At 39.5% G+C, this 26,748-nt stretch overlaps 1 protein-coding gene across 2 annotated transcripts; it reads left to right on the top strand.

Moving 5' to 3' along the window:
• The first annotated feature begins 3,908 nt into the window (after window positions 1–3,908).
• Window positions 3,909–16,893, top strand: ENPP5 (ectonucleotide pyrophosphatase/phosphodiesterase family member 5). 2 transcript variants are annotated; one of them, XM_023545296.2, is made up of 4 exons: window positions 3,909–4,686; window positions 6,797–7,660; window positions 13,649–13,825; window positions 14,709–16,893. In XM_023545296.2, exons 2-4 carry the CDS (start codon window positions 6,832–6,834, stop codon window positions 15,134–15,136), a joined length of 1,434 nt encoding a protein of 477 aa, XP_023401064.1. In that variant the 5' UTR covers window positions 3,909–4,686; window positions 6,797–6,831; the 3' UTR covers window positions 15,137–16,893. The 2 variants fall into 2 exon arrangements, with proteins under 2 accessions (XP_023401064.1, XP_023401062.1); XM_023545294.2 differs by lacking the exon at window positions 3,909–4,686 and having other exon boundaries at window positions 5,470–7,660.
• Window positions 16,894–26,748: the final 9,855 nt, after the last annotated feature.

Here is a 26,748-nt window from a genome sequence, read left to right as displayed (position 1 = left end):
CACATGTAAACATCTTTCTGATATTCTCTGCCTTCAGCCAAGGCCATCTAACATCAGCAATGATATCCCTTGTTCTATGCCCTCTTCTGGATCTGGCTTGAATTTCTGGAAGTTCCCTGTCAATGTACTGTTGCAACCGCTTTTGAATGATCTCCAGCAAAATTTTACTTGCATGTGACATTATTGATATTGTCCGATAATTTCTGCATTCTGCTGGATCACTTTTCTTTGGAATGGGCACAAATATGGATCTCTTTTAGTCAGTTGGCCAAGTGGCTGTCTTTTAAATTCCTTGGCAGAGATGAGTCAGTGCTTCCAGCGCTGCATCCGTTTGTTGAAACATGTCAATTGGTATTCCGTGAATTCCTGGAGCCTTGTTTTTTGCCAATGCCTTCAGTGTAGCTTGGACTTCTTCCTTCAATACCATCAGCTCTTGATCATATGCTACCTCCTGAAATGGTTGAACATTGACCAATTCTTTGTGGTACAGTGACTCTGTGTATTCCTTCAATCTTCTTTTGATGCTTCATTTAATATTTTCCCCATAGAATCCTTCAATATTGCAACTCGAAGCTTGATTTTTTTCTTCGGTTCTTTCAGCTTGAGAAATGCCTAATGTGTTCTTTCCTTTTGGTTTTCTAACTCCGGGTCTTCGCCCATTTCATTATTACGCTTTATTTATTTATTTTTATTGTGCTTTAAGTGAAAGTTTACTGCTCAAGTTAACTTCTCATCCAAAAATTTATACACATACTTTTTGTGACACTGGTTACAATCCCTACAATGTGACGGCACACTTCCCCTTTCCACCCTGGGTTCCCTGTGTCCATTTGTCCAGTTCCTATCCCTTCCTGCCTTCTCGTCCTGCTTTTGGCCAGCAGTTGCCTATTTGGTCTTTTATATTTGATTGAACTAAGAAGGATGTTCCTCATGTGTATTAATTTTTTGTATTATAGTCCCGTCTAATCTTTGTCTGAAAAGTGGGCTTTGGGGATGGTTTCAGTTCTGGGTTAGCAGAGCATCTGGAGGCTATAGTTTGGGGGGGTTCATCCAGACTCTGGTATTTTTTCCATGAATTTGAATTCTGATCTACATTTTTCTTCTGTTTTGCTTGTGACTCTCTGTTATGTTCCCTGTCAGGGCGGTCATTGGTAGTAACTGGGCACTGTCTGGTTCTTCTGGCCTCAGGCCGGTGGAGTTTTTTGTTCATGTGGTCCTTTAGTCCTTTGGACTAGTATTTTCCTTGTGTCTTTGGTTTTCTTCATTCTCTTTTGCTCCAAGTGGGATGGGACCAATAGATGTATCTTATATGGCCACTCGCAAGCTTTTAAGACCCCAGATGCTACTCACCAATGTGGGATGTAGAACTTTTTCTCTATAAACTATGTTATGACAATTAGACTAGATGTCCCACAAGACTATGGTCCCCAGGACCCAGCCCCAGCTACTCAGTCCCTCAAAGTGTTTGCATGTGTCTAGGAAAATTCAACGCTTTTACTTCGGTCCACTTGTGCTGACTTTCCCTGTATTGTACGTTGTCCTTCCTTTCACCGAAGTCGACACTAGTCTACTATCTAGTTAGCAATTTCCCCTTTCCCGCCCTCCACAATCTCATAACCATCAAAGAATGCTTTTTTCTGTGTTTAAACATTTTCTTGAGTTTTTATAATAGTGGTCTAATACAATATTTGTCCTTTTGTGACTGATTTATTTCACTCAGCATAATGCCCTCCAGATTCATCCATATTGTGAGATGTTTCTCAGATTCATTGTTGTGCTTTATTGTTGCATGGTATTTCACTGTGTGTAAGTACCATAATTTGTTTATCCATTCATTTGTTGACGGGCATTTAATTTTTTCCATCTTTTTGTTACTGTGAACAGTGCTGCAATGAACGTGGGTATGCTTATGCCTATTCATGTGACAGCTCTTATTTCTCCAGGGTATATTTCTAGGAGTGGGATTGCTAGGTCATATGGTCATTATTATACTTTAATACTTGGTTGCTTTTAGGTGCCATCAAGTCAATTTTTGACTCATGGCGACCCTATGTGACAGAGTGGAACTGCCCCAGTAGAGTTTCCTAGGCTGTAATCTTTACGGGAGCAGATCACCAGGTCTTTCTCCCATGGAGGTGGAGCTGCTGGGTAGGTTTGAACTGCCAACCTTTTGGTTAGCAGCTGAGATCTTAACCATTGCACCAGGGCTCCAGTGATGATTATATGAGTTCAAATAATATAAAATAACACAGTTACAGTCAATAACAGGTTGTGGCTTATTCTGCCATTTGTTGAACAGTTCCTGCAACTGGACAGAGACTGAGGCCAGGTACCACAGATAGAGATGCGTAAGCAAGAATTCCACGGTTTTTAAATCATTCCTTTCTCTATGCTGTTTAAGCCAGAGTGTATCTGGCACTTGCTGAGCCCCTCACCAGTCATTTTCCAAGTTGTGTGCTGTGGCTAACAGCTGTGCCATGCCCATTTCACAGGGGGAGCTGGTGAATACAATCATGCCTTCCATAAAGGTTTGCAGTGCAATGCAGGTTGTCATCTGACCAGAGTCAGACAGTGTTCAATGACCCATATAAAAGACAGGCCAGTTTTTACTACTACTGCTTTCTGGTTAGCACAAGTTGTTCTTTGAGTGTTTTTGGAGAACACAGGGTTGGACTATTTTCGGGGATCAAATATTTATAAGATTGCACCACTGTGTTCCAAGCTTGGGCAATTTCAAAGGACAGAGCTTTAGGGACTTGGAACAACCTGTATAACTGCACTATCACTGGGTCTGCTACTGCTCCCCCTTAATCTCCATCCCACATATGGAAAACAATTAAGTCAGCTCACCTCAAAGTAGGGGCCATGGAAGAGTGCCTCCATGCCTCCTGGGTGGTATGACCCAGTGAGAAGGGAGTGAGTGTTGAGGCAGGAACTGTACCTCTATCTGAAGCTGAAGGAAAAAACAAAGCAAAGCAAAGCAAAGCAAAACAAACAGAAAAATGATTTCCAAAGTATTTGCCCCATTTAATTAAAATGAGCAGGAACATCTATTCATTTTACAGCCCAAGCACAGGGAGAATGAGCTGCAGACAGCAGCCAAGGCCACTGTTGCCGTATGCTTTCAGTTTTACGGTCTAATTCAGTGTCGAAACTCTTATTATTAAGACAACCAAGAAGATATTATTGCCCGTTGCAGGGTGGTCAGAATTTAGCTGGGAATTGTGTAGATGAACAAATCATTTCGGGGAGCTTAATGTCACTACTATAATTTATGATAAGTAGAGTTGGGATCCAGAGTCTCTGGGTAGTGCAACAGGTTAATGTGCTGGGCAGCTAACCAGAAGTTTGGCTGTTGAGTCCACCCAGAGGTGCCTCAGTAGAAAGGCCTGGCAATTTACTTCTGAAAAATCAGCCATTGGAAACTCTATGGAGCACAGTTCTACTCTCACACACCTGATATCACCATGAGTCATAATCGACTAATTTAAAAAAAACAGAAAAGTTGGAAATTCCCTGAAAGAGAAGTTAGACCTGAAGTTCTAGCTATAATGCATATTTGAAACCAGAGCAAGAAGCAGAGTCTGGGACATAGGTGCAATCACCAGAGTAGCCCACCAGCCTCTCTATGGGTGCAAACTGACCTATCCTGAGCCACGCTCGATCTCATCTATGCATTCTCAGGTACCTCACTGAGTAACCCACATCACAGATCCTTCAAAGACCTTTGCAAAAACCTGAAGAGATGTTGGATTGAGAGATGACTAGATTAAACCCTAAGGAAACCCTGGTGGCGTAGTGGTTAAGAGCTACGGCTGCTAACCAAAAGTTCAGCAGTTCAAATCCATCAGGCGCTCCTTGGAAAACCCTATGGGGCTGTTCTACCCTGTCCTGTTGGGTCTCTATGAGTCGGAATGAACTCGACGGCAATGGGTTTGGTTTTGGGTTTAAGGTAAAGAAGATAATACCAACTAGTAAAGAAAATGAGTTAAAGAAAAATTCATCATCTCATCAGCACCCTTGGCTGCTCAGGTGTCCCTCAGAACGAAGAAGATGGTGTGTAAGCTCTCCTATCCTGGCGTCGTCAATATAAGATAAAGAAGAAAAAGAAAGCTTGAGGTGAGAGATCAGATAAAGGGAAAAAAGTAACTTTTAACAAAAACAATGAGTGTTTGAGTACACAAAGCCCTCGGGTAGCGCATTATAATCTCTCAGCACCACTGACGACAGTACAACTGCCTGTCTAGAAAAAGCACCGTCGCAGGAAAGTTTTGTGGTCAGTCACAGAGAGGACTGCAGCGAGGAGGAAGTGACAGGCGCGCTGGTCTCCACAACCCTCGGAGCTCCCAGCTGGGTTCTCAAGGGCCCTTTGCTCCCTCTGGGTCCCGCCTCCTCCATCCTCCAAACCCAGCCAGCGCCCGCCTCTGCTCCCGCTGATTGACAGGCAATCCCGCCACTCCCGGGAACCTGGCTTTTGCTTAGCAACCCCGGCAGCGGTGACAATCCTGCCATAACCAATGGGAGCCAAGGGGCGTGGCCGGCGGATAGGGGGCGGTGCTGGTCAGGTGCTCTGCGCAGAGGCTGCGGGCAGGTGAGCAGTTACCCGTTCAGGGGGGTGCCTCTCGATCCCGCCACCTCCCCTCCCATTGCCCCAGGCAGATGAGGACTGACCTGATGGCTGCGAGGGTAAGAGTCCAGCGAGGGTGGGCGGCTTGCTTTCCGGGGACCCTCATGGACACTATGGGCCCCCAAAGCTGTCACCCCTCTTTCCACTGCACACATACACAGAGCCCTGTTTGAGGTATCTGCGGGCCTCGGTGGTCGCGATGTCCGGGAATTAAGAATTTACCCTACGCCTCGACCCTCCCGGTTGGCTAGGACGGAATCCCAGTGCAGTAGATGGGGCGATGGGCCCCTCTCCAGCTGACTTGTCCTTGCTCCACACAGAACTACTCCTTTATTTTTCCTTTCCTTCCCTTTTCTTGGTGCTCCCTCCCTCCAGATTTCCGTGGCTGTCGGTACGGGAAGGATTGCAGGGGAGGAGAAAGTGGAAAGCAGCCCGGTGAAATCTAGATACAGATCTAGGGACTCCACTGCATTCTGTAACATTTTATGCAGGGAAATGTGCACCCCCATCTCGCTGTTCATTGTTTTCTGTCATCGACGTGATAATGTTGGTTCTTCTTATCAAGCATTCCTAAGCCTTAGACAGCACTTAGCCTTAGTTTACTTTCGTTTCCCAGAGTCCATTCTCTCCTGCTTACCCCAAATTGCTGCATTAATCTACTAAAATAGAAGAAAATCAAGTGTTCACGTCGTTGATTCTGGCCTTCACTGTGCTAGGAAGGATGGAAAGAAAATAGAAGAAGGCGCGAGAGAGCAACCACTGTCCTTAGCCTGATACAGCAGTATATATATCTGCTGTTCCCTATTGGAACTGATTTTTAACGTTCCTTCCAGAATTGGAAAAATTATTGCCATTTAAGAAATCTTTTTTAACTTAGTTTTTGAATCTTTGTCTTGAGATCTATACTTAAAACAACTTCAGTTTAAGTAATGTCCTAGGTTGAAAAAAACAGTTAAAAACCAGACAAAATAAAATTATTGCTCAAGGTAATATATAGTTGATACATAGCTTGTCCTTCTGATGGCAAAGCAAGCCTGCCAAGCAATTTTTATTTACTTATACCAAGGCAAGGCAGGGTCTATTTTCTGAGGTTAAAACATATCTTTAGTATGTTTGAATTAGGAGGTTTCAAAAGACAAATTCAGAGATTCCTTAACACAAAGTATTGTTAGATCCAAGTTTTGGTGGACTTATAAATACCTTCATGCAAGAATGGGCAGGAAAAAAACAGGAACAAAAGATCCTTACTTGAAGTTCAAGCCTGATGATAATTGGCAAAATTTACATATCTATCCTTTATCCACATTAGCTAATAACTTCATAAGTAGAATAAAAGCTTTTGGAAAGATATGCAAATTAAAACTTTTTTTTTTTTGCTCCGAAGAGATTTAATCCTGAGAAGTGCTTTTTCTGCACAGATCACTGATAAGATTAAATATTAACTAATTTTCACATTAAGAAGGTCAACATCAAATTTCAGAATTATGTTTCTGTTATACTTAGTCCATAAACTAATTGTTTAGTTTAAAGAAGAGATTATGCTTTGATTATTAATAAATGAATGTACCTTACATCTCATAAACATACTTGAATGTCACGAACTTGATTTCAATTGAAGAAGCCAAGTTCATCTGTTTTCTCCTCTCATTGGTCCATCTCTAGCCATGATGAACTGAACATAAAGGGGCTGGCTTTAAAAATAGAGATGTATTAAAAAAGAAAAAAGCACCATTATTGGATTTGCTAATGATACTTGTTGCTAAATTCCTGTAATTGGTCTAGCTATAATGCTAAATGTGTTTACAGCTATTTGACTATATAAAAATGTTTCCGACCAGAAGTCAGAAGTCTGGGTCAACCTGAAAATGTTTCTGAAAAGTTGTATGTAAATTGTTTTAAAATACTATTGGGGAACTTAAATAATTCCTTTGAGAATGTTTTGATAAATTCTTGGAAAGCATAAAAAAGGTTTTATAATGCAACTAAACTTCTTAGCTTTATTATACAGATAGCCCCAGGTCTCTAGTGTAAGATGGAGTTCTGCAACATAATTCTTATAGGCTGTGATTTATGATATAACTGGGATTACTAAACACTGGCACTTTCAGTCTGGGGTAAAGTGAATGTAGCAGAATTGTTGCCATTAACTTCTATATGTTTATTCTACAGATTGTTCTATGCTGAACTGATCAAGCACTTTGAACATGACTTCAAAACTTCTCTGGGCATCCTTCATACTTGCTACATTAACATTTGCAACTCCACTTTCCCTACACCCAGACCAGCAAAAGGTTCTGCTAGTTTCATTCGATGGATTCCGTTGGGATTACTTATATAAAGTTCCAACACCCCATTTTCACTATGTTATGAAATACGGTGTTCATGTGAAGCAAGTTACTAATATTTTTATTACAAAGACGTACCCTAATTTTTATACTTTGGTAACTGGCCTCTTTGCAGAGAGTCATGGGATTGTTTCAAATGACATGTTTGATCCTATCCTGAACAAGTCTTTCTCCTTGGATCACATGAATATTTATGATTCTGAGTTTTGGGAAGAAGCAACACCAATATGGATCACAAATCAAAGGGCAGGACATACTAGTGGTGCGGCAATGTGGCCTGGAACAGATGTAAAAATACACAAGAGCTTTCCCACTCACTACATGCCTTACAATGAGTCTGTTTCATTTGAAGATAGAGTTGACAAAATTATTGAATGGTTTACATCAAAAGAGCCTATTAATCTTGGTCTTCTGTATTGGGAGGACCCAGATGACATGGGCCACCATTTGGGGCCTGATAGTCCACTCATGGGGCCAGTCATTTCAGATATTGACAACAAGCTAGGCTATCTCATAAAAATGTTAAAAAAGGCAAACTTGTGGAACACCCTGAACCTAATCATCACAAGCGATCATGGAATGACACAGTGTTCTGAGAACCGGATAATAGAACTTGACCAGTATCTGGATAAAGACCACTATATCCTCATTGACCAATCTCCAGTAGCAGCCATCTTGCCAAAAGAAGGTAAATCTGACCTGAATGGTGAACTGAGGCAAGATGTGCATTTTCCCTTTTCTCGTATAGATTGTACAGTGAGAGTAAGTGAATGGGGATTTTTTTTTATCTCTGTGTCTTTAAAGCATGCATGCCTGTGTCATGGTAATATACCAGGATTCAATCCTTAGACTGAAAAGAGACTCTTTTTCCCAGAGTTTAATTAGTTCCGTTTTCTTAAAATATTGAAATTGATGCTGTCTGGGTGGCACAGATGGTTAGGTGCTCAACTACTAGTGAGAAGTTGGCGGTTTGAATCCAACTAGAGGTGCCTCAGAAGACAGACCTGGTGATTTGCTTCCAAAAGGCCACAGCCTTGAAAACCCTATGGAGCAGTCCTACTCTGCACACATGGGGCTGCCATGAGTCAGAATCGGTTCAACAGCAACAACAACAAAACATTGTAGGTTTTAGCCATTTTGAATCATGTACTGTGATGAAAGCTACAGCCTCCCGTCTCAGAAAAATTGAGAGGGAAGATACATACAAAAGTTGCATACAATTGCAGTGATTTGACGGAAGCCCTAAAGCCTTCTATAGCCTACTTGGTTAGAACTTTCTTTGTATGAAGGAGAGTATGGGAAGTATCTTCTGCTACATATAGCAGAATACAGGAAGGAGAAGTAACTATGAACCAGACATCAGAAGACTTCTGTTCAACCTAAGATTTATTTCACTTAGCTATGAATGAGGTGAGTCCATGGGTGGCACAAATTGCTAAACTACTAACCAAAAGGTTGATGGTCCAAATCCACCCAAAGGCACCTCAGAAGAAAGGCCTGGTGATCACTTCTGATGGATCACAGCCATTGAAAACCCCATGGTGCACAGTTCTATTCTGAGACACATGGGGTAGCCATGAGTCGAAATCGACTCAATGGCAACTTTTTTTTTTTTTATAAATAGGATAAGTAATACAAATACTTCCAACTTTTTATAAACCCCTCCTCAAATCTTCATATCAGCTTTGTCACCAAGGCATTAATTCTCTTCATTTTAAAGATAGGTTATTGCTGTTCTTGTTGTGTGTCATCAAGTCAATTCCAACACATAACAACCCTGTATGACAGAGTTGAACTGCCCCATAGGGTTTCCTAGGGTGTAATCTTTATGGCCATGACTCATCTATTAGTTTGTCATACTGTGGTGACTTGCACGTTGCTGTGATGCTGGAAGCTATGCTACCTGTATGACAAATACCACTATGATCACCCGTGGTGGACAGGTTTCAGCAGAGCTTCCAGACTAAGACAAACTAGGAAGGACCTGGCAGTCTACTGAAAAAATTAGCCAGTGAAAACCTTATGAATAGCAGTGGGACATAGTCTGATATAGTGCCAGAAGATGAGCCTCTCAGGTTGGAAGGCACTCAAACAACAGGGCATGAGCTACCTCCTCAAAGTAGAATTTACCTTAACGAAGGGATAGACTCAAGCTTGTGGGACCTTCATTTGCTGATGTGGCACAACTCAGAATGAGAAGAAATGGCTACAAACATCCATTAATTGTGGAATGTATAAAGTATGAATCTAGGAAAATTGGACAGCATTAAAAATGAAATGGAAGGCATAAAGATCAATATCATAGGCCTTAGCCGAAATGGACTGAGATTGGCCATTTTGAATCAGATAATCATATAGTCTACTATGCAGAGAATGACAAATTGAGGAGGAATGACATCTATCCTGGAGTAAAATGCTGCCAATGATAGGATAATATCCATACACCTAGGAAGACCTGTTAATATGACTATTATTCAAATTTATGCACCAAGCAAAGATGAAGAAGTTGAAGATTTTTACCAGCTTCTGCAGACTGAAATTGATCAGACATATAATCAAGATTCATTGATAATTACTGGTGATTTTAATAAATGAGAAAGTTGGAAACAAAGAAGGATCTGTAGTTGGAAAACATGGCCTTTTTGATAGAAATCATGCTGGAGATCGCATGATAGAATTTTGACCTACCACTTCTTCATTGCAAATACCTTTTTTTCAATAACATAAACGGTGACTACACACATGGATCTCAACAGATGGAACACATAGGAATGAAATCGACTACATCTGTGGAAGGAGATGAGGGAGAAACTCAATATCATCTGTCAGAATAAGGTCAGGGGCCAACTGAGGAATAGACCATCAGTTGCTCATATGCAAGTTGAAGCTGAAGAAAATTACAGCCAGTCCACAAGGGCCAAGATATTACTTTGAGTATATCCCACCTGAATTTAGAGACAATCTCAAGAATAGATTTGACGCATTGAACGCTAATGACCCAAGACCAGACAAGTTGTGGGATGGCATCAAGGACATCGTACATGAACAAAGCAAAAGGTCATTAAAAAGACAGGAAAGAAAGAAAAGACCAAAATGGATATGAGACGAGACGCTGAAATTTGTTCTTGAATATAGAGTAGCGAAAGCAAATGGAAGAAATGATAAAGTAAAAGAGCTGAACAGGAGATTCAAAGGGCGGCCCAAGAAGACAGAGTAAAGTTTTATAATGAAATGTGCAAAGGCCTAGAGTTAGAAAACCAAAAGGGAAGAAAACTCTTGGCATTTCTCAAGCTGAACTGAAGGAAAAATCCAAGCTTCGGTTTGCAATATTGAAGGATACTACAGGGAAAATATTAAATGACACAGGAGCATCAAAAGAAGATGGAATACACAGACTCACTTTACCAAAATGAGTTGGTCGATGTTCAACCATTTCAGGAGGTTGCATATGATCAAGAACTGATGGTACTGAAGGAAGAAGTCCAGGGCATATTGAAGGCATTGGCAAAAAACAAGGCTCCAGGAATTGATGTAATACTTATTTAGATGTTTCAACAAATGGATAAAATGCTGAAGGTGACCACTCATCTATGCCAAGAAATTTGGAAGACAGTTACCTGGCCAACTGACTTGAAAAGATCCATATTTGTGCCCATTCCAAAGAAAATGATCCAACCAAATGCAGAAATTATTGAACAATATCATTAATATTAAACACAAGTAAAATTATGCTGAAGATCATTCAAAAGCAGTTGCAGCAGTACATCGATAGAGAGCCACCAGAAACTCAAGCTGGATTCAGAAGAGGATGTGGAATGAGGGATCATTGCTGATGTTAGATGGATCTTGGCTGAAAGCAGAGACTATCAGAAAGATGCTTACCTGTGTTTTATTGACTATGCAAAGGCATTCTACTGTATGGAATATAACAAATTATGGATAAGATTGCAAGGAATGGGAGTTCCAGAACACTTAATTGTGTTCATGAGGAACCTGTACATAGATCAAGAGGCAGTTGTTAGAACAGAACAAGGAGATACCACATGGTGTAAATAAAGTCAGGAAAGGTGCGCTTCAGGGTTGTGTCTTTTCACTATACTTAATCAATCTGTATGCTGAGCAAATTATCTGAGAATCTGGACTATATGACAAAGAACAAGGCATCAGAATTGGACAAAGACTCATTAACAACCTGTGACATGCAAATGACACAACTTCGCTTACTGAAAGTGAAGAAGACTTGAAGCACTTACTGATGAAGATCAAAGACTACAGCCTACTGTTGAGATTGCACCTCAACATAAGGAAAACAAAGTTCCTCACAACTGGACCAATAAGCAACATCTTGATAAATGAAGAAAAGATTGAAATTGTCAAGGATTTCATTTTACTTGGATCCACAATCAACATCCATGAAAGCAGCAGTCAAGGAATCAAATGACATATTGCATTGGGCAAATCAGCTGCAAAAGACCTTTTAAAGTGTTGGAAAGCAAAGATGTCACCTTTAGGACTAAGCTGTGGCTGACTCAAGCTGTGGTATTTTCAGTCACCTCGTACGTATGTGAAAGCTGGACATGAATAAGGAAGACCAAAGAAGAATTGATGCCTTTAAATTATGGTACTGGGAAAGGATATTGAATATACCATGGACTGCCCAAAGACGGGACAAATCTGTCTTGGAAGAAGTACAGCCACAATGCTTCTTAGAAGCAAGGATGGCAAGGCTTTGTCTCACCTACTTTGGACCTGTTATCAGGAAGGACCAGTCTCGGGAGAAGGGCAACATGCTTGGTAAAGTAGAGGGTCATCGAAAAAGAGGAAGACCCACAAGGAGATGGATTGACATAGGGGCTGCAACAATGGGCTCAAGCACAACAATGTTTGTGAGGATAGAGTAGGACTGGGCAGTGTTTAGTTCTGTTGTACATAGGGTTGTTATGAGTCAGAACTAACTCGACCACAACTAAGAACAAATCTTTACGGAGAGGCTATGGGTTGGAAACACTGACCTTTTGTTTAGCAGCCTAGAGCTTAACCATTGCATCACCAGGGATCCTTTAAAGATAGGTAAACAAGTTAAAAAGATTTTTACCATCCTCAAGTTCACATAGTAAGTGGTAGAGCATGACTCAGATCTGCTCTTCTGTCTTTTATCATAACCTTTTGTAGGGGTAGTCCCTGAGCAGTGCAAGCGGTTTGTGATCAATGGCTAACCTAAATGTTGGCAGTTCAAACCCACCCAGGGGCAGCACAGGAGAGGCTTGGCAAACTGCTTTCATAAAAATTTCAGCTAAGAAAACCCTGTGGGGCCATTCTACTCTCTAACACATCCGTTTTCTATGAGTCGCGATCAACTCAATGGCAATGGGTTGGTTTTTTGGCTTTAGGTTGGCGTAGGTCTCAAATGGAGCCCTGGTGGCTCAGTGGTTAAAAGCTTGGCTGCTAAACTAAATAAAGGTCAGCCGTTTGAATCCACCAGCAGCTCCTTGGAAACAATATGGGGCAGTTCACCTCTGCCTTGTAGGGTCCCTATCAGTTGGGATCGACTCGATGGCTATGGGTTTGGTTTGGTTTTAGGTCTCAAATGAGAGAACTGGTTTCGAAAAGCTGGAATACCTCAAAAATGAGAGTTATATCCCTCATAGAAAATTAAGGGAACCATGTGAAACAATGGATGTTAATATATGCATGTGCAGCCACACACAAAGTGTTCAACAAATTTGATTTAAAACAGCAAGTTTTTTGTTGTTAAATTTAAGAAAATCACATAACCCTTCTTTTTCCATTATAAATTGTAATGGAAATTTATGATGTATAAATTTCCATTTATAATGTAATGGAAATTGTAATGGTGTTTCGTTACTGTAGTGTGGGAGGCAGGGAGGGAGCCCCGACAGATGGATTTTAGACAAAAGGAAAAGATTAAATATAGTGCCCAGGTTTGCTGCATTTGCACCACCACCAGTGTTTTGAGGACCCTTCCATTTTACAGGCTGCTTTCCACCCACAGTCTGTGCCTTCCTAACCCCCATGGCTGTCAGGTCGATTCTGACTCATAGCCACCCTATAGGACAGGGTAGAACTGCCCCATAGAGTTTCCAAGGAGCGCCTAATGGATTCAAACTGCCAACCTCTTGGTTAGCAGCCTTGGCACATAACTACTACACCGCCAGGGTTTCCTCCTAACGCCCCCCCCCAAAAAAAACGCCCAGCCCCCACTTAAAATAGTTTCTCATCTAGAAATTCTCTATGCCTGCATTCAGAACTGCCAGAATTTAACTCTTTGATTTGGTGTGTATTGCAGTACCGTAGACATTTTACTTAATAAAAAAAAAATGCCACTAGTTAATACCTATGTGTGTTTGTATTTGTGCGTGTATTTCAGTCTTTAAATCAGAGAGATTAGAGACTTCTGGTTCTGTAAAATGTCACCTTAATTCTATAAGGTGAATTTACATACAACAGAAAATTTATTTGTTCTCTGTTTTCCCCTCAGGATTCTTTCCTCAAAGGGCATGGGAGTTCTTCCACGTAAATGCCTGCTATATTTCATTAGTTCAGCTTGCTGGCTTTTCACCCCACATGCGGGGAATCTGCATTTAAGAAACGTTAATCGACCCCCGTTGCCCGTAGTTGTATCTTCTTCTGAGTAGTTCTCCTCCCTTCTCTTTAGGTAAATTTGATGAAGTCTACGAAGCTCTAGCTCATGCGCATCCTAATCTTACTGTCTACAAAAAAGAGGAGATTCCAGAAAGATGGCATTACAGACACAACGATCGAATTCAACCAATCATAGCAGTGGCTGACGAAGGGTGGTATATTTTACAGAATAAGTCAGATGACTTTCTGCGTGAGTATATTAGAGCATTGCTTTCCATTTAGCATTGGTTTTTGCTAAAGTGGGTACTATGGCTAATATAACTATCTATTTACTAATCAGATAACTAGTGTTATACATGAATTCGTTGCCGTTTTATCAGGAGTAGTTCCTTTGCCTTGCACTCTCCCGGTACACTGCGTACACATCTTTAAAATGGACCATTACTCTTCCTTCAATTTTGTATCACTTTTTGGTATATCAGAAGACCCCTTAAGTTTTTACTTTATTTATAGCCATACTAAAGCACATGATGCTAAACTGGATCCTGATTTGAACCTCCAAAGTCAGTATTTTCCCACTCTACCCACCAGTCCTGACCTTTGATTTTTAATAGTGGATTGTAGCTATAACTAAGGGTCTGATCTTTGTAGTTTCTGCTGGGTTTCTTTTTGTTTCTTCCCTCTTTACTGGCAATTATTAATTTAGGTGTTTAATGCCTGCCTAAGACTAAGAGGACCTTTATCTTTAGAACAATAACTGGAGCATGGTAGGTATCCAATAAGTGTTCGCTGAATATTAGTTTAACAGCCATCTTCCTCACCTGCCACCAAAAAAAAAAAAAAAAAGGATTACTCCCATTTTCCCCTAACTTGGCTCAGCTTTTCTTTTTTTTACCTGTCTTCCCTCTGCTGCTTAAGGTAGTGTTAGTACGAAAGAAAGATTCGTGATCTTGTTGACTTTTCATTTCCTGTAGAGAATCGTGATGTTAACATCAGAGATTGTAAGATTATTTGATTTTTAAAGTCAAATTATATAAAATTTGCATTTAGATTCAGAACTTGACCTTACAATAATTATTTCCATTGTAATGCCATCTGGCTGGCTAACTTACTCATGCATTTTCTCTTTATAGTAGGTAGCCACGGTTATGATAATGCATTACCAGAAATGCATCCAATGTTTTTAGCCCACGGTCCTGCCTTCAGAAACAATTTCACAAAAGAATCCATGAACTCCACAGATCTGTACCCACTGTTGTGCCACCTCCTCAATATCACTGCCATGCCACACAATGGATCCTTCCAGAATGTCCAGGATCTGCTCAATTCAGCAACTCCAAGAACAACTCCTTATATGAAGAGTACTACCTTCCTCCATGGTAGTATCAAACCAAAAGAATATGAACAAGAAGAGTCATATGCTTATTTCATAGGGGTCTCTCTTGGTAGCATTATAGTTATTGTCTTTTTTGTGATTTTCATTAAACATCTAATTCACAGCCAAATACCTGACTTGCAAGATATGCAGGCTGAAATAGCTCAACCATTACTACATGCCTAATGCTACTTTGTAATGGAGAGTTCATAATTATTTGTGTTTAAAGGTTTGAAATTCTAGGAAACTCATTTCAGACATGTGCACAGACCATCAAGCAGTTATACAGATACACAGATAGTGTCTGCTGTCTCTCTCTCTTTCTCTGTCACACACACACACACACATACATGGACCAAAATACAAATAATTGCAAAAGACTAACAATGTGAAAGTATGTCCATGTTCTCTCTAGTTTAGGGGTAGATAAGATCCTGCTTTATTTGACGTGGCACGTAGAATGTATTACAAAGCAAGTTTGCACTATTTGAAGTATTTACTATATTGTACTTTAAATTACTCTCCTAAAGAGTACTTTTATTTGAAATGTACTTTATGGACAATTATGTCTTATAATTTAGTTGAAAAAGACAACTTTTTATGCCCATGCCACAGAACACATTATTACTTGTTCAAAGTGAATGACATTTCCAATAATTACTGAGCAATGTAGAAATCTATCTCTTTATACTGGGAAGGCAAGAAGAAAGTGAAAACTGTTTAAAATTAAATGTGACAACCTTTGTACCTTGATTTTTGGAGAAAGGCATTCCTAACAGCAGGTTACATTTGTGGATATTCCTTGTCATATTTTTCCAAAGGACATGGTTTTCATTTTATTTTTCCCACACAAATATTGATAGTTTCATTCTAAACATTATTGCTTCTGCCATAAAATTATTGCTATTTCCTGTTTAGTCATTGTACTCTGATTTTTATAAGAATGGGGGCACCATGAATATATATTTCTTTCCTATGTAGTCCAGCAATAGCCTGAATAGAAGTAAGAGATCGGGCATCGTCTCAGTAATGTTTTCTCTTGTTCTGTAATTATTTGGTTCTTTGAAAACAAAATCACTATTAATCACATTAAAAGTCAAATTAAATATTTTTTTTCTCTTTTTTTTTCTTTTGGCAACATGTAGTAACAGAGCACAAGCATATTACAAATTTGAGCATTTGCAGATTCAGAGTTGCAAAAAGCATAAACCGTAGTAGGTAGGTAAAACATGGGCCAATTAAGGCTTGGAAAGAGCTGTCTGAAGCTAAAAAAAAAAATTAGACCAGCCCATGTCTGGGATGTTCACATTGTACCCAGAACAATGCTAAAGGGTGCCTTTTTGTTGTTAGTTGCCACTGATTCCAACTCATAGGGACCCCATATGTGCAGAATAGATCTGCTCCATAGAGTTCTCAAGGCTGTGAAAAAGGTGCAAAACGTTGAAAAGACTAGCAAAATTGAGGCATTAGGTATTGAAACACAAAGAAGATGAGATTATAGCCCTGTTTCAAGAAATATTTGAATACAATCTGCCAAATACTCAAGTGGAATCAAAGATAAATCCAAGTTCACAAATAGACTTCTACCTCCTGGTTAGTATCTTTCACCTGCCTGCTCATCTCAGCCCCTCTCATTCCAACAGCCTAAAGCTGTGCTTTAGATCTTCCACGTAATCTGAAAACAAGAAGTTTGGGAGAGGCATGCTATTTCCTATGGCTTCTTAGAGGAAAGAGGAACCCTGGAAAGAAATGGTTTACTTGAAGAAAATAGAAAACCAGTTCACAGACACATGGCCCATAAACAATGTGATTTGATGCATATTTATGGACCAATTGGCTAATAAGTAGATAAAATGACATCAGAAAGGAAAAATTAGATGTGAACAACAAAAGTGACATAGTTAAAAAAAAAAAAAAGTAACTGAAGTGCTTCCTAAAATAAAGGTAAATGGATTATTTTTTAAAATACAATACCAATCAAGAATATTGACTCCTAATTTTTACTTCATTATAAAACCTCAATAATAGAATGGAATCACTAGAAATAGATGATAGGTATACAAGTTGAGACTTACAGATGATAAGTAGCAAACTCCCCAAGAAGCCTGGCCTCTGGAATACGTGAGTGCTCATGTTGGCTTGCTTTGTAGCTATGAAAGCATATGCATTATTGAGACAGTCGTATAGTGACTAAAAGGTGGTAATTATTCTGTTTTAAAGCGTTACTATCCATATACTGGAACCGTGGTGGCACAGCGGTTAAGAGCTTGGCTGCTAAACAAAAGATAGGCAATTTGAATCCACCAGCAGCTCATTGGAAACCATATAGGGTCGATATGAGTCTCGATCAGCTTGACAGCAGCGGGTTTGGTTTTGTTTTTTATTCAGATACTATCTGTACATTTACGTTGATTGTTGAATCACATTCATTTTAGAAGATGATATATTCTTTTAGTAGTAAGAAGAAAGTAAATTCTGTAACATTGATGAAAAGATTAAAATCCCGATTTGAAGATTTGACTACTGAATAGTCTTGTTGGGTGCCATCAAGTCAGTTCCTACTCATAGTGACCCTGTGCACAACAGAAAGAAACTCTGCCTGGTCCTGCATCATCCTTACAGTCGTTGTTATGCTTGAGCTCATTATTGCAGCCACTGTGTCAATCCACTTCATTGAAGGTCTTCCTCTTTTCCGCTGACCCTGTACTTTGCCAAGCATGATGTCCTTTTCCAGGGACTGATCCCTCCTGACAACATGTCCAAAGTATGTAAGACACAGTCTCACCATCTTTGCTTCTAAGGAGCATTCTGGTTGTACTTCTTCCAAGACAGATTTGTTTGTTCTTTTGGTAGCCCATGGTATATTCAATATTCTTCGCCAACACCACAATTCAAAGGTGTACATTCTTCAGTCTTCCTTATTCATCATCCAGCTTTCACATGCATATGATGCGATTGGAAATACCATGGCTTGGGTCAGGTGCACCTTAGTCTTCAAGGTGACATCTTTATTTTCAACACTTAAAGAGGTCCTTTGCAGCAGATTTACCCAATGCAATGCATTGATTTTTTGGCTGCTGCTTCCATGGGTAGATCCAAGTAAAATGAAATCCTTGACAACTTAAGTCATTTCTCCATTTATCGTGATGTTGGTTATTGGTCCAGTGGTGAGGTTTTTTGTTTTCTTTATGTTGAGGTGTAATCCATCTGAAGGCTATAGTCGTTGATCTTCATCAGTAAGTGCTTCAAGTTGTCTTCACCTTCAACAAGCAAGGTTGTGTCCTCTGCATAACGCCGGTTGTTAATGAATGTTCCTCCAATCCTGATGATATGTTTTTCTTCATATAGTCCAGCTTCTCGGATTATTTGCTCAGCATACAAACTGGATAAGTATGGTGAAAGGATACAACCCTGACACAAACCTTTCCTGATTTTAAACCATACAGTACACTCTTGTTCTGCTGAGAAGACTGCCTCTTGGACTATGTACAGGTTCTGCATAAGCACAATTAAGTGTTGGGACTCCTGTTCTGTATAATGTTATCCATGATTTGTTATAATTCACACGGTTGAATGGCTTTGTATAGTCAATAAAACACAGGCAAACATCTTTCTGGTATTCTCTGCTTTCAGACAAGATCTGTCTGATATCAACAATGATATCCCTTGTTCCAGGTCATCTTCTGAATCTAGGTTGAATTTCTGGCAGTTCCCTGTCTGGTACTGCTGCAACCATTTTTTTTCTAATTGTCTTCAGCATAAATTAACTTGTGTGTGATATTATTGATATTGTTCGATAATTTTTGCATTCTGTTGTATTATCTTTTTTCGGAATGGGCACAAACATGTATCTTTCCCAGACAGTTGGCCAGGTAACTGTCTTCCACATTTCTTGGTGTAAACAAGTGAGCGCCCCCAGTGATGCACCTGTTTATTGAAAATCTCAGTTGGTATTCCGTCAGTTCCTAAGAGCCTTGTTTTTTGCCAGTGCCTTTTTTTTTTTTTCAGTGCAGCCTGGACTTCTTCCTTCAATACCATTGATTGTTGATCATATTCTACCCACGAAAATGTTTAAACATCAACGAATTCTTTTTGGTACAGTGGTTCTGTGTATTACTTCCATCTTCTTTTGATGCTTCCTGTGTTGTTCAATATTTTGCCCATACACTGTTTCAATATTGTAACCAAAGGCTTGAATTTTTTCTTCATTTCTTTCAGCTTGAGAAGTTCTTAGTGTGTTCTTGCTTGTACATTTTCTAACTCCGGGTCTTTGTATGTTGTTGTTGTTAGGTGCCGTCAAGTTGGTTCCAACTCATAGCCACCCTATGTATGACGGAATGAATCACTGCCTGGTCCTGCACCATTCTCAAAATCATTGCTATGTTTAAGCCCATTGTTGCAGCCACTGTGTCAATCCATCTCCTTGAGGGTCTTCCTCTTTTTCACTGACTCTCTAGTTTACCAAGTATGGTGTCCTTCTCCAGGGACTGATCCCTCCTGATAACATGTCCAAAGTATGTGAGATGAAATCTCATCATTCTTGCTTCTGAGGAGCATTCTGGTTGTACTACTTCCAACACAGATTTGTTCGTTCTTCTGGCAGTCCATGGCATATTCAATATTCTTCACCAACACCACAATTCAAAGACATCAATTCTTCTTCATTCTTCCTTATTCATTGTCCAGCTTCTGCATGGCTATGGGTGATTGAACATACCATGGCCTGGGTTAGGTGGCACGCTGGTGGTGCAGTGGTTAAGTGTTCGGCTGCTACCCAAAAGGTCAGCAGTTCAAATCCACCAGCCACTCCTTGAAAACCCTATAGGGCAGTTCAAGTCTGTCCTATAGGATCGCTGTGAGTCAGAATCAACTCAACAACAATGGGTTTTTTGGGTTAGGCACACCTTAGTCCTCAAAGTGACATCTTTGCATTTTAACACTTTAAAGAGGTATTTTGCAGCAGATTTGCCCAATGTGGTATGTCTTCGCATATTTCACTATAATACTTTACTTTGTCTTCTCAAGCCACCCTTTGAAATCTTCTGTTCAGCTCTTTCACTTTATTATTTCTTCCTTTAACTTTAGCTACTCTACGTTCATGAGCAAGTTTCAGAGTCTTTGACATCAATTTTGGTCTTTTCTTTTTTTCCTGTCTTTTTTAATGACCTTTTGCTTTCTTCATGTATGATGTCCTTGATGTCATCATACAACTCATCTGGTCTTCCATCTTTAGTGTTCAGTGCATCAAATCTATTCTTGACATGGTCTCTAAATTCAAGTGGGTTATGCTCAAGGTTGTACTTTGGCTCTCTTGGACTTCTTTTTTCTTTAGCTTCAACTTGAACTTGCTTTGAGCAATTGATGGTCTGTTCTGCAGTTGGCCCCTGGCCTTGTTGTGACATGATATTGAGCTTCTCCATTGTTGCCTTCCACGGATATAGTCCATTTTATTCCTGTGTATTCCATCTGGCAAGGTCCACATGTATAATTAAATAAATTGCCATTTATGTTGTTGAAAAGAGGTATACGAAATGAATAGGTCGTGGTCTTGCAAAATTCTATCATGTGATCTCTGCATTGTTTCTATCACCAAGGCCATGTTTTTCAACTACCTATCCTTCGTTTTCAACTTTCACATTCCAATCACCAGTAATTATCAATGCATCTTAATTGCATGTTTGATCAATTTCAGACTGCAGAAATTGGTAAAAGTCTTCAATTTCCTAATCTTTGGCATTAGAGGTTGGTATATAAATTTGAACAACAGTAATATTAACTGATCTTCCTTGTAGGCATATGTATATTATCCTACTACTGACAGAGTTGTATTTCAGTACAGATCTTGTTCTTTTTGACGATGAATGTGACGCTGTTCCTCTTCAATGTATCATTCCCAGCATAGTAGAACATATGATTGATTCATGTGGCCAATAACAGTGCATTTCAGCTCACTAATACCTAGTAGGGTATCTATCTTCAAGCATTTCATTTCATTTTTGACAACTTGCAATTTTCCTAGATTCATAGTTCCTACATTCTACTTTCTGCTTATTAACGGGTGTTTGCAGCTGTTTCTTCTCATTTTGAGTCATGTCACATCAGCAAATGAAGGTCCTGAAAGCTTTACTCCATCCACATCATTAAAGGTCAACTTTACTTTGAGGAAGCAGCTCCTCACTACCATATTTTGAGTGCGTTCCAATCTGAGGGGCTCATCTTCCAGCTCTACATCAGCGAATGTTCTGCTACTATTCATAAGGTTTCACTGGCCAGGTTTTTTAGAGGTAGATTGCCAAGTCCTTCTTCCTAATCTTAGTTTGGAAGCTTCGCTGAAACCTGTCCACCATGGGTGACCCTGCTGGTATTTGAAAGATTAGTTGCATCATAGCTTCCAGTGTCACAACATGCAAACTACCACAGTACAACAAACTGACAGATGAGTGGTGGACAATAGCTATAACTTCCCTAATTTTTTCAATACAGAAAGTGGTTTGTTTTCATTTTCTTTCTCTACTCGAGTCAATTTTGTTCATGTGGTGTATATGCCCCTTCTAGTCATGGTCTGGTAACTCCCACAAGATGATTGGCTGAGACTATGCAAATAAAGTACTTGTGGCCCATCAAGGGATTAGGAAGCCTGCTCATAATGCAAATAAGGTGCATAGAACCCTTGTGGGACCGTATAGATAAGATGCCTGAAGCCCTCGTAAGCGATTGGCCAGTTGTGTCACCCCTCTAGGCTTGAAAGGGAGCCAATCCCAGAGGCAGAGGGGCACCTCGCTACCACAAAGAGGTAGAACCAGTAGCGGAGCATGTCCTTTGGACACTGGGTTCCTGCACTGAGAACCTCCTAGACCCAGGAAACAGAACTGTAACATTGAAGATGGCACAGGACTGGCAGACCAGGCTTGCTGACCCACGGAGTGAGAGAGCCGTGCGCCTTTGGGCACTAGGCTCGCTGGCAGAGTGGGGTGCCTCTGGGCACTCATTGGCAGAGCTAAAAACCTGTATGGAATACCTTCAGGAGCAGGGCAGAGGCTGGGCTGAGGCCCAAGGGCCAAGGCCTAGTACGAGGGCCTGGTGGCAGAAGCCATGCTCAATGAGGGTCTGGCAAAAGGCCAAGAAAAAAACTGTCCTGACTGAAAAACTGTATCCTGAGTTGTTCCTGTTCCTTCGAAGTTGGCCCTAAATTTTAACCCCTTACTTCCCTAATAAACCCATAATCTTTAGTTTGTGAGTTCTGTATGGCCATTGTGGTGAATCATTGAACCCAGCAGAGAAGTAGAATGCTGTGAGAGGGATGCCTGGTGTCAGAATAGCTAAAAGATTGGAGAGTAGAGGTATGCCTGACCTACTCCTCATAGGATTCAGCTTTGGGCTGATGCTGATCTTGATTCGCCTTTCTCCCCCTGAAGTTAGAGAAGGTTTGACACCATCCCATTTTTAAAGTTCAATTATATTTTCCTGGAAAATTTCCCATTTCACCTATTATTTCCAAATTTATTTCTATTAGTGTGGTCTGAGTTTTAAAAATGTTCTGCTCCCCCCCTTTTTTTTACATCTGTGCTTTCTCTCCCCTCTCTCCTTTTCCTTGATTAGCTTCTCAGTGTCTCAGCTGCCTCTTCTAGAATTGGCAAATGCCATTAGAGGCTTCCCTTTGTGGTTTTCTTCCTTCCGCATCTTGGTCTCTCGATTCTTCAATTTCTTGGTAATTCCTCAATGCCTTAGCAAAGATCTTTTATATTTTGTCCCTATTTCCTAGTTTTCAACAAGAGGGCTGGTTTGAATTGGTCTACCTTACTGGAAGCAGAACTCCCACATGTCCTTCTCAGATTTCAAAAGAAAAAAAACAGCTTGCCTTCACCGAAATGTTGCATGAGAAAAACATTCACTCTCCTCAATGGACAATTCATAGAATGTGTGAAGCAACAGTACTGGATCTGATCTGATAGCAACCCTTTCATAAGATGTACATTTGTATAGTGAGCTTACCTAGATTTATTTGGGGGTTAATTTCTATTAATCTTTTCTACCACCCCTGTGAAACTGAGGTTAAACATAGTAGATGTGAAAAGAATGTTTACGTGACTAGCAATTCAGATTTTTAACTCAGGAAGGAGGTCTAGGTGGAGACGTATCTGTAATTCATTGTCATAGATCTGACAGTGGAAAAACTCACAAGGTTCAGTAAACTGACAGTAGAAATCAGAATTCAGAGGCTGGAGACTGAAGATGCATGGAAAGGGAGAAGTCCTGCACAGCAGTTTGTTTGCTCTTTGGATAGACTCTGCCTTTGGCTCCCAGGTAATTTTAACCATGGGACAAGAGTCAGAGGACCTCAACAACAACAATCACCTGTGTACACATTAGGATACATAACTACATATATGTGATCAGTGTCTTTGTGTGACAGGGCTCCAGGACCCAACTGGTTCATTTGGATTCTCACATATTCTCTCAAGCAATAGTGTGTGGGGGGGGGAGGGGAAGGGGAGATGGGGAGATGCTGAGAGAGTTCAGTGAAAGATTGCAATGATATCCAAGCACAGGCACCAAAGGTTGGGGGTGAGAAGAAGGCATCCAAACTTCTGGAAGCAGAAGGCTTAGAAAATAGTTCTAGATCCAAGGATCTCAGCAGTGTGAGCTGCACTGTGAAGAGACGTAATTAATTTGCTGGCATGAAGTTTTTTTTGAAGTGCTACAGAACTCTCTCCCAGAGTAAAGAAAATGCGTTTTATTCTTCTGTTTTCCCAGTTGCTAGCAGTGTTCACTGAATGAAAAAGCAGGAAATGAATTAATCACTGTTTTACTAGAGGAAACTGCTGAATATATATTAGACAAGATATCTGACGCTTATGGCTATGTACGAAGCACAGTTAAATATAACCACCTCTCTTATCCCAGTGTTTCATAATCAGCTTTTTCAGAAATCTTTCCATCTACCCTAAGTCAATAAATGAGTTCTTGAAGCTCTGCAAAACCACCTTGGCTTTCTTTCCAGTGATTTCATTATGCTCGACTGTGTATTTACACAGTGTTTTAAAAATCATTAAATGTAAGACACTTAATCCTGACTAAAAAATATAAATATAAAATATATATATTTACATATATATATAAATATTTATATTTATATATAAAATATATATATATATTTTTTATTTAACAAGAAAACACCTATATATCAATGCCTATGGGGGGTTTGGAAACCCCGGTGGTGTAGTGGTTAAGTGCTACGGCTGCTAACCAAAGGGTCGGCAGTTCTAATCTGCCAGGCGCTCCTTGGAAACTCTATAGGGCAGTTCTACTCTGTCCTATAGGGTCACTATGAGTCAGAATCGACTCGATCGCACTGGGTTTTGGTTTTTGGTTTTGTCTATGTAGGTTTATGTAGTATTACTAAGTCATGTCAACATTCTATCATAAAATATCATAAAAGAAAGTAAATTATCGATGATACTGAAATTAATACTTTATATTTAACAATTACAACCAGAATGTTTTGGTAGATTTTATTCACATAAAAATTTTTAATCATAAGCAAAGTCATTAACTATGAACTCAAACAATATAGTCAAAATATATTTTTACTTTAAGGCACTACATATAAATTTCTTTAAAGCACACTCATGACATCTTATTTACACACTATTTTAGAAATTGACAATACACACTTCCCATCTCATCTTTGTCCTTCATTTGTAGCTTTGTGCATTCGCCATGAAGTAAGTCCTCCAAATAAAAGGAATTAAATGCAATCATCTTTAAAGCTTGTTAGGTACAAGTAAGAGAGGGATCCACCCAAGAATAAGTTAATGTACTTTTAATCTTTCAATGTTCCAAGAACTCTGATCTTCAAATACTTATACCAAGCCCAAATGAACAACAACACAAAGCCTATATAGTGCAGAGCACTCAAAAACATTTTATCCTATTGCTGTTCCTGAGAACTTGTACATTAATGATAGCAGCAGAATGGTCCCTATTTTATAGGTAAATATACTTAACTATTCTGAAAGCAGTCACCGATTGAATTAACAAGAAAACACCTAATCAAAAGTTTTCATGTTACTTCTGGCTGTTGTTCTCAGAAGCAACTGAATGTTTTCTGGAGCCAAACACTTTCTACCACCCAAAAGCATTGCAGCGTATTAGTCCATTATTTGAAAAAATACATATAGAAGCCTTACTGTAAAAGGCTAGCTTTACCAAAAGATTTTCTCAGTGTACTAGAGGAGTCAGTGGCTTGGACAGTGGTGTTTTTAAAGACACCAATTAACACAAAAGTTCAATATAATAATAAATAAACTTTTCTTTTATCAAATACTGTTCTTCTCATCCCATCAACATATACATATAAAAGCAAGTTATCTCATTTAAAATAAAGTTAATCTTTTGAGAATGAACTGAAAGACAAATAGGTAAATGTCTTTTGTTAAAAGGGTTAAGACACTGATAGGCCATCCCTTCTTATTCCATCACATGTAAAACCCACTTACAGGCTGGATTCCGTGTACCTGAAACTCATAACCACCAACCAAGCTAAAGCAATCACTAAAACTCACACCACTGCAAAGACCAAGATCTACCCAATTAGTATAAAATATTCTGCTACTATTTTGGACACTTCAAATTATGTCCACTACTTCAAGGAAAAAAAAAATCTTTAAATGTGACAGTTAAATTATTTTTTAAAAAATTAAAACTGAATTAGAAAGGAATTTTTCTATTCTTTCATTCAAATGATCTCTTAACCTATAGCGTAACTGTTTTATGTGAAGGAAAAAAAAAAATCAAAATTTGCCAAGAAGCAAAATTACTCCTATTGGTTTCACTTCATTTATCTATTATGGTGTTCTTAATGCAATCAGCTCCTATGATCAGTAGCATGGATTACTTATACAACGTATGGAAAGACCTCTCAAGGGCTCCAAACGCAAAAGGCACCAGAGACCAGGCTCTGGAAATCAGCATTAATCCAAGAAGATGAATTAATGTTTCACTGGCATCACTGTTAGTCTTCACCATCACAGATAACCAACCTTTAATTATGCTGCATATTCACTGTGCATTATTTTTGCAACTGCAAAACACTGACCAAATTTATTTCATATTGTTGAAACTTTAAAGATCACAGTATGAATACTAATTGCTTGTCTCAAGTCCTGAGTGATTCTTGAACCCAGTTTTTCCCCTGCTAGATAAAACCTGGTCTGTTGTAACTCAGTTTCTTCATATTAATTTTTAATTATTAGACAGTACCACCTAGCAAAGTAGGATGATAGCTCTTCACAATAAATCCTTGACTCTGAACAAGCATGTTAAAAGATACAAGCAGAGTGATTATTTCTGTGATCCAAAGACTGGAGAATAAAAGCAGAGGCAGCACTCAGGCTATTGAACGTTATCAGAGTTCTCAGTTTACTCTGATGTACATACGAATGATGTGAAGGGTCAAGTGGTACACACACTCCATTTTCAATCTCTTAACTGCCCTAATGAGTAAGATATAAGGCAAAAAGGTCTCTCTTCCTCATCCGGACTCAAGCAAAACCAGATTTGTAACCAGGTGATAAATTTCTCTGCAGCACTTGGATACTTTCTGTTGCAATAAACAACTTGAGAAAGTTAAAAATGGTAAAGAAAATTAATGATTTTTTTTTAAACTATGATTTTAACTTGTGAGTTAGGAGAAAGTAAACAAATATGAAGTGCAAAAATAACCTTTCCTGAGAGCTGTGTTTTACAGGAACGTGAAAGCCTAACTATAGCCCAATTCACCTTTTGACTTCCTTCTA

Source organism: Loxodonta africana, chromosome 1 (assembly GCF_030014295.1).
Source record: "Loxodonta africana isolate mLoxAfr1 chromosome 1, mLoxAfr1.hap2, whole genome shotgun sequence".
In the NCBI taxonomy this organism is placed as follows: domain Eukaryota; kingdom Metazoa; phylum Chordata; class Mammalia; order Proboscidea; family Elephantidae; genus Loxodonta; species Loxodonta africana.
The sequence above is the reverse complement of the archived record's forward strand: the minus strand, read 5'-3'. Positions and strand labels throughout refer to the sequence as shown.

Excerpts from the sequence above, each read along its gene's own strand:
- ENPP5 (XM_023545296.2), top strand. The coding sequence starts at position 6,832 with ATGACTTCAAAACTTCTCTGGGCATCCTTCATACTTGCTACATTAACA. Across the intron at positions 7,661-13,648 it reads AGCCATCTTGCCAAAAGAAG|GTAAATTTGATGAAGTCTAC; the intron begins GTAAATCTGACC and ends CCTTCTCTTTAG. Across the intron at positions 13,826-14,708 it reads TAAGTCAGATGACTTTCTGC|TAGGTAGCCACGGTTATGAT; the intron begins GTGAGTATATTA and ends TTCTCTTTATAG.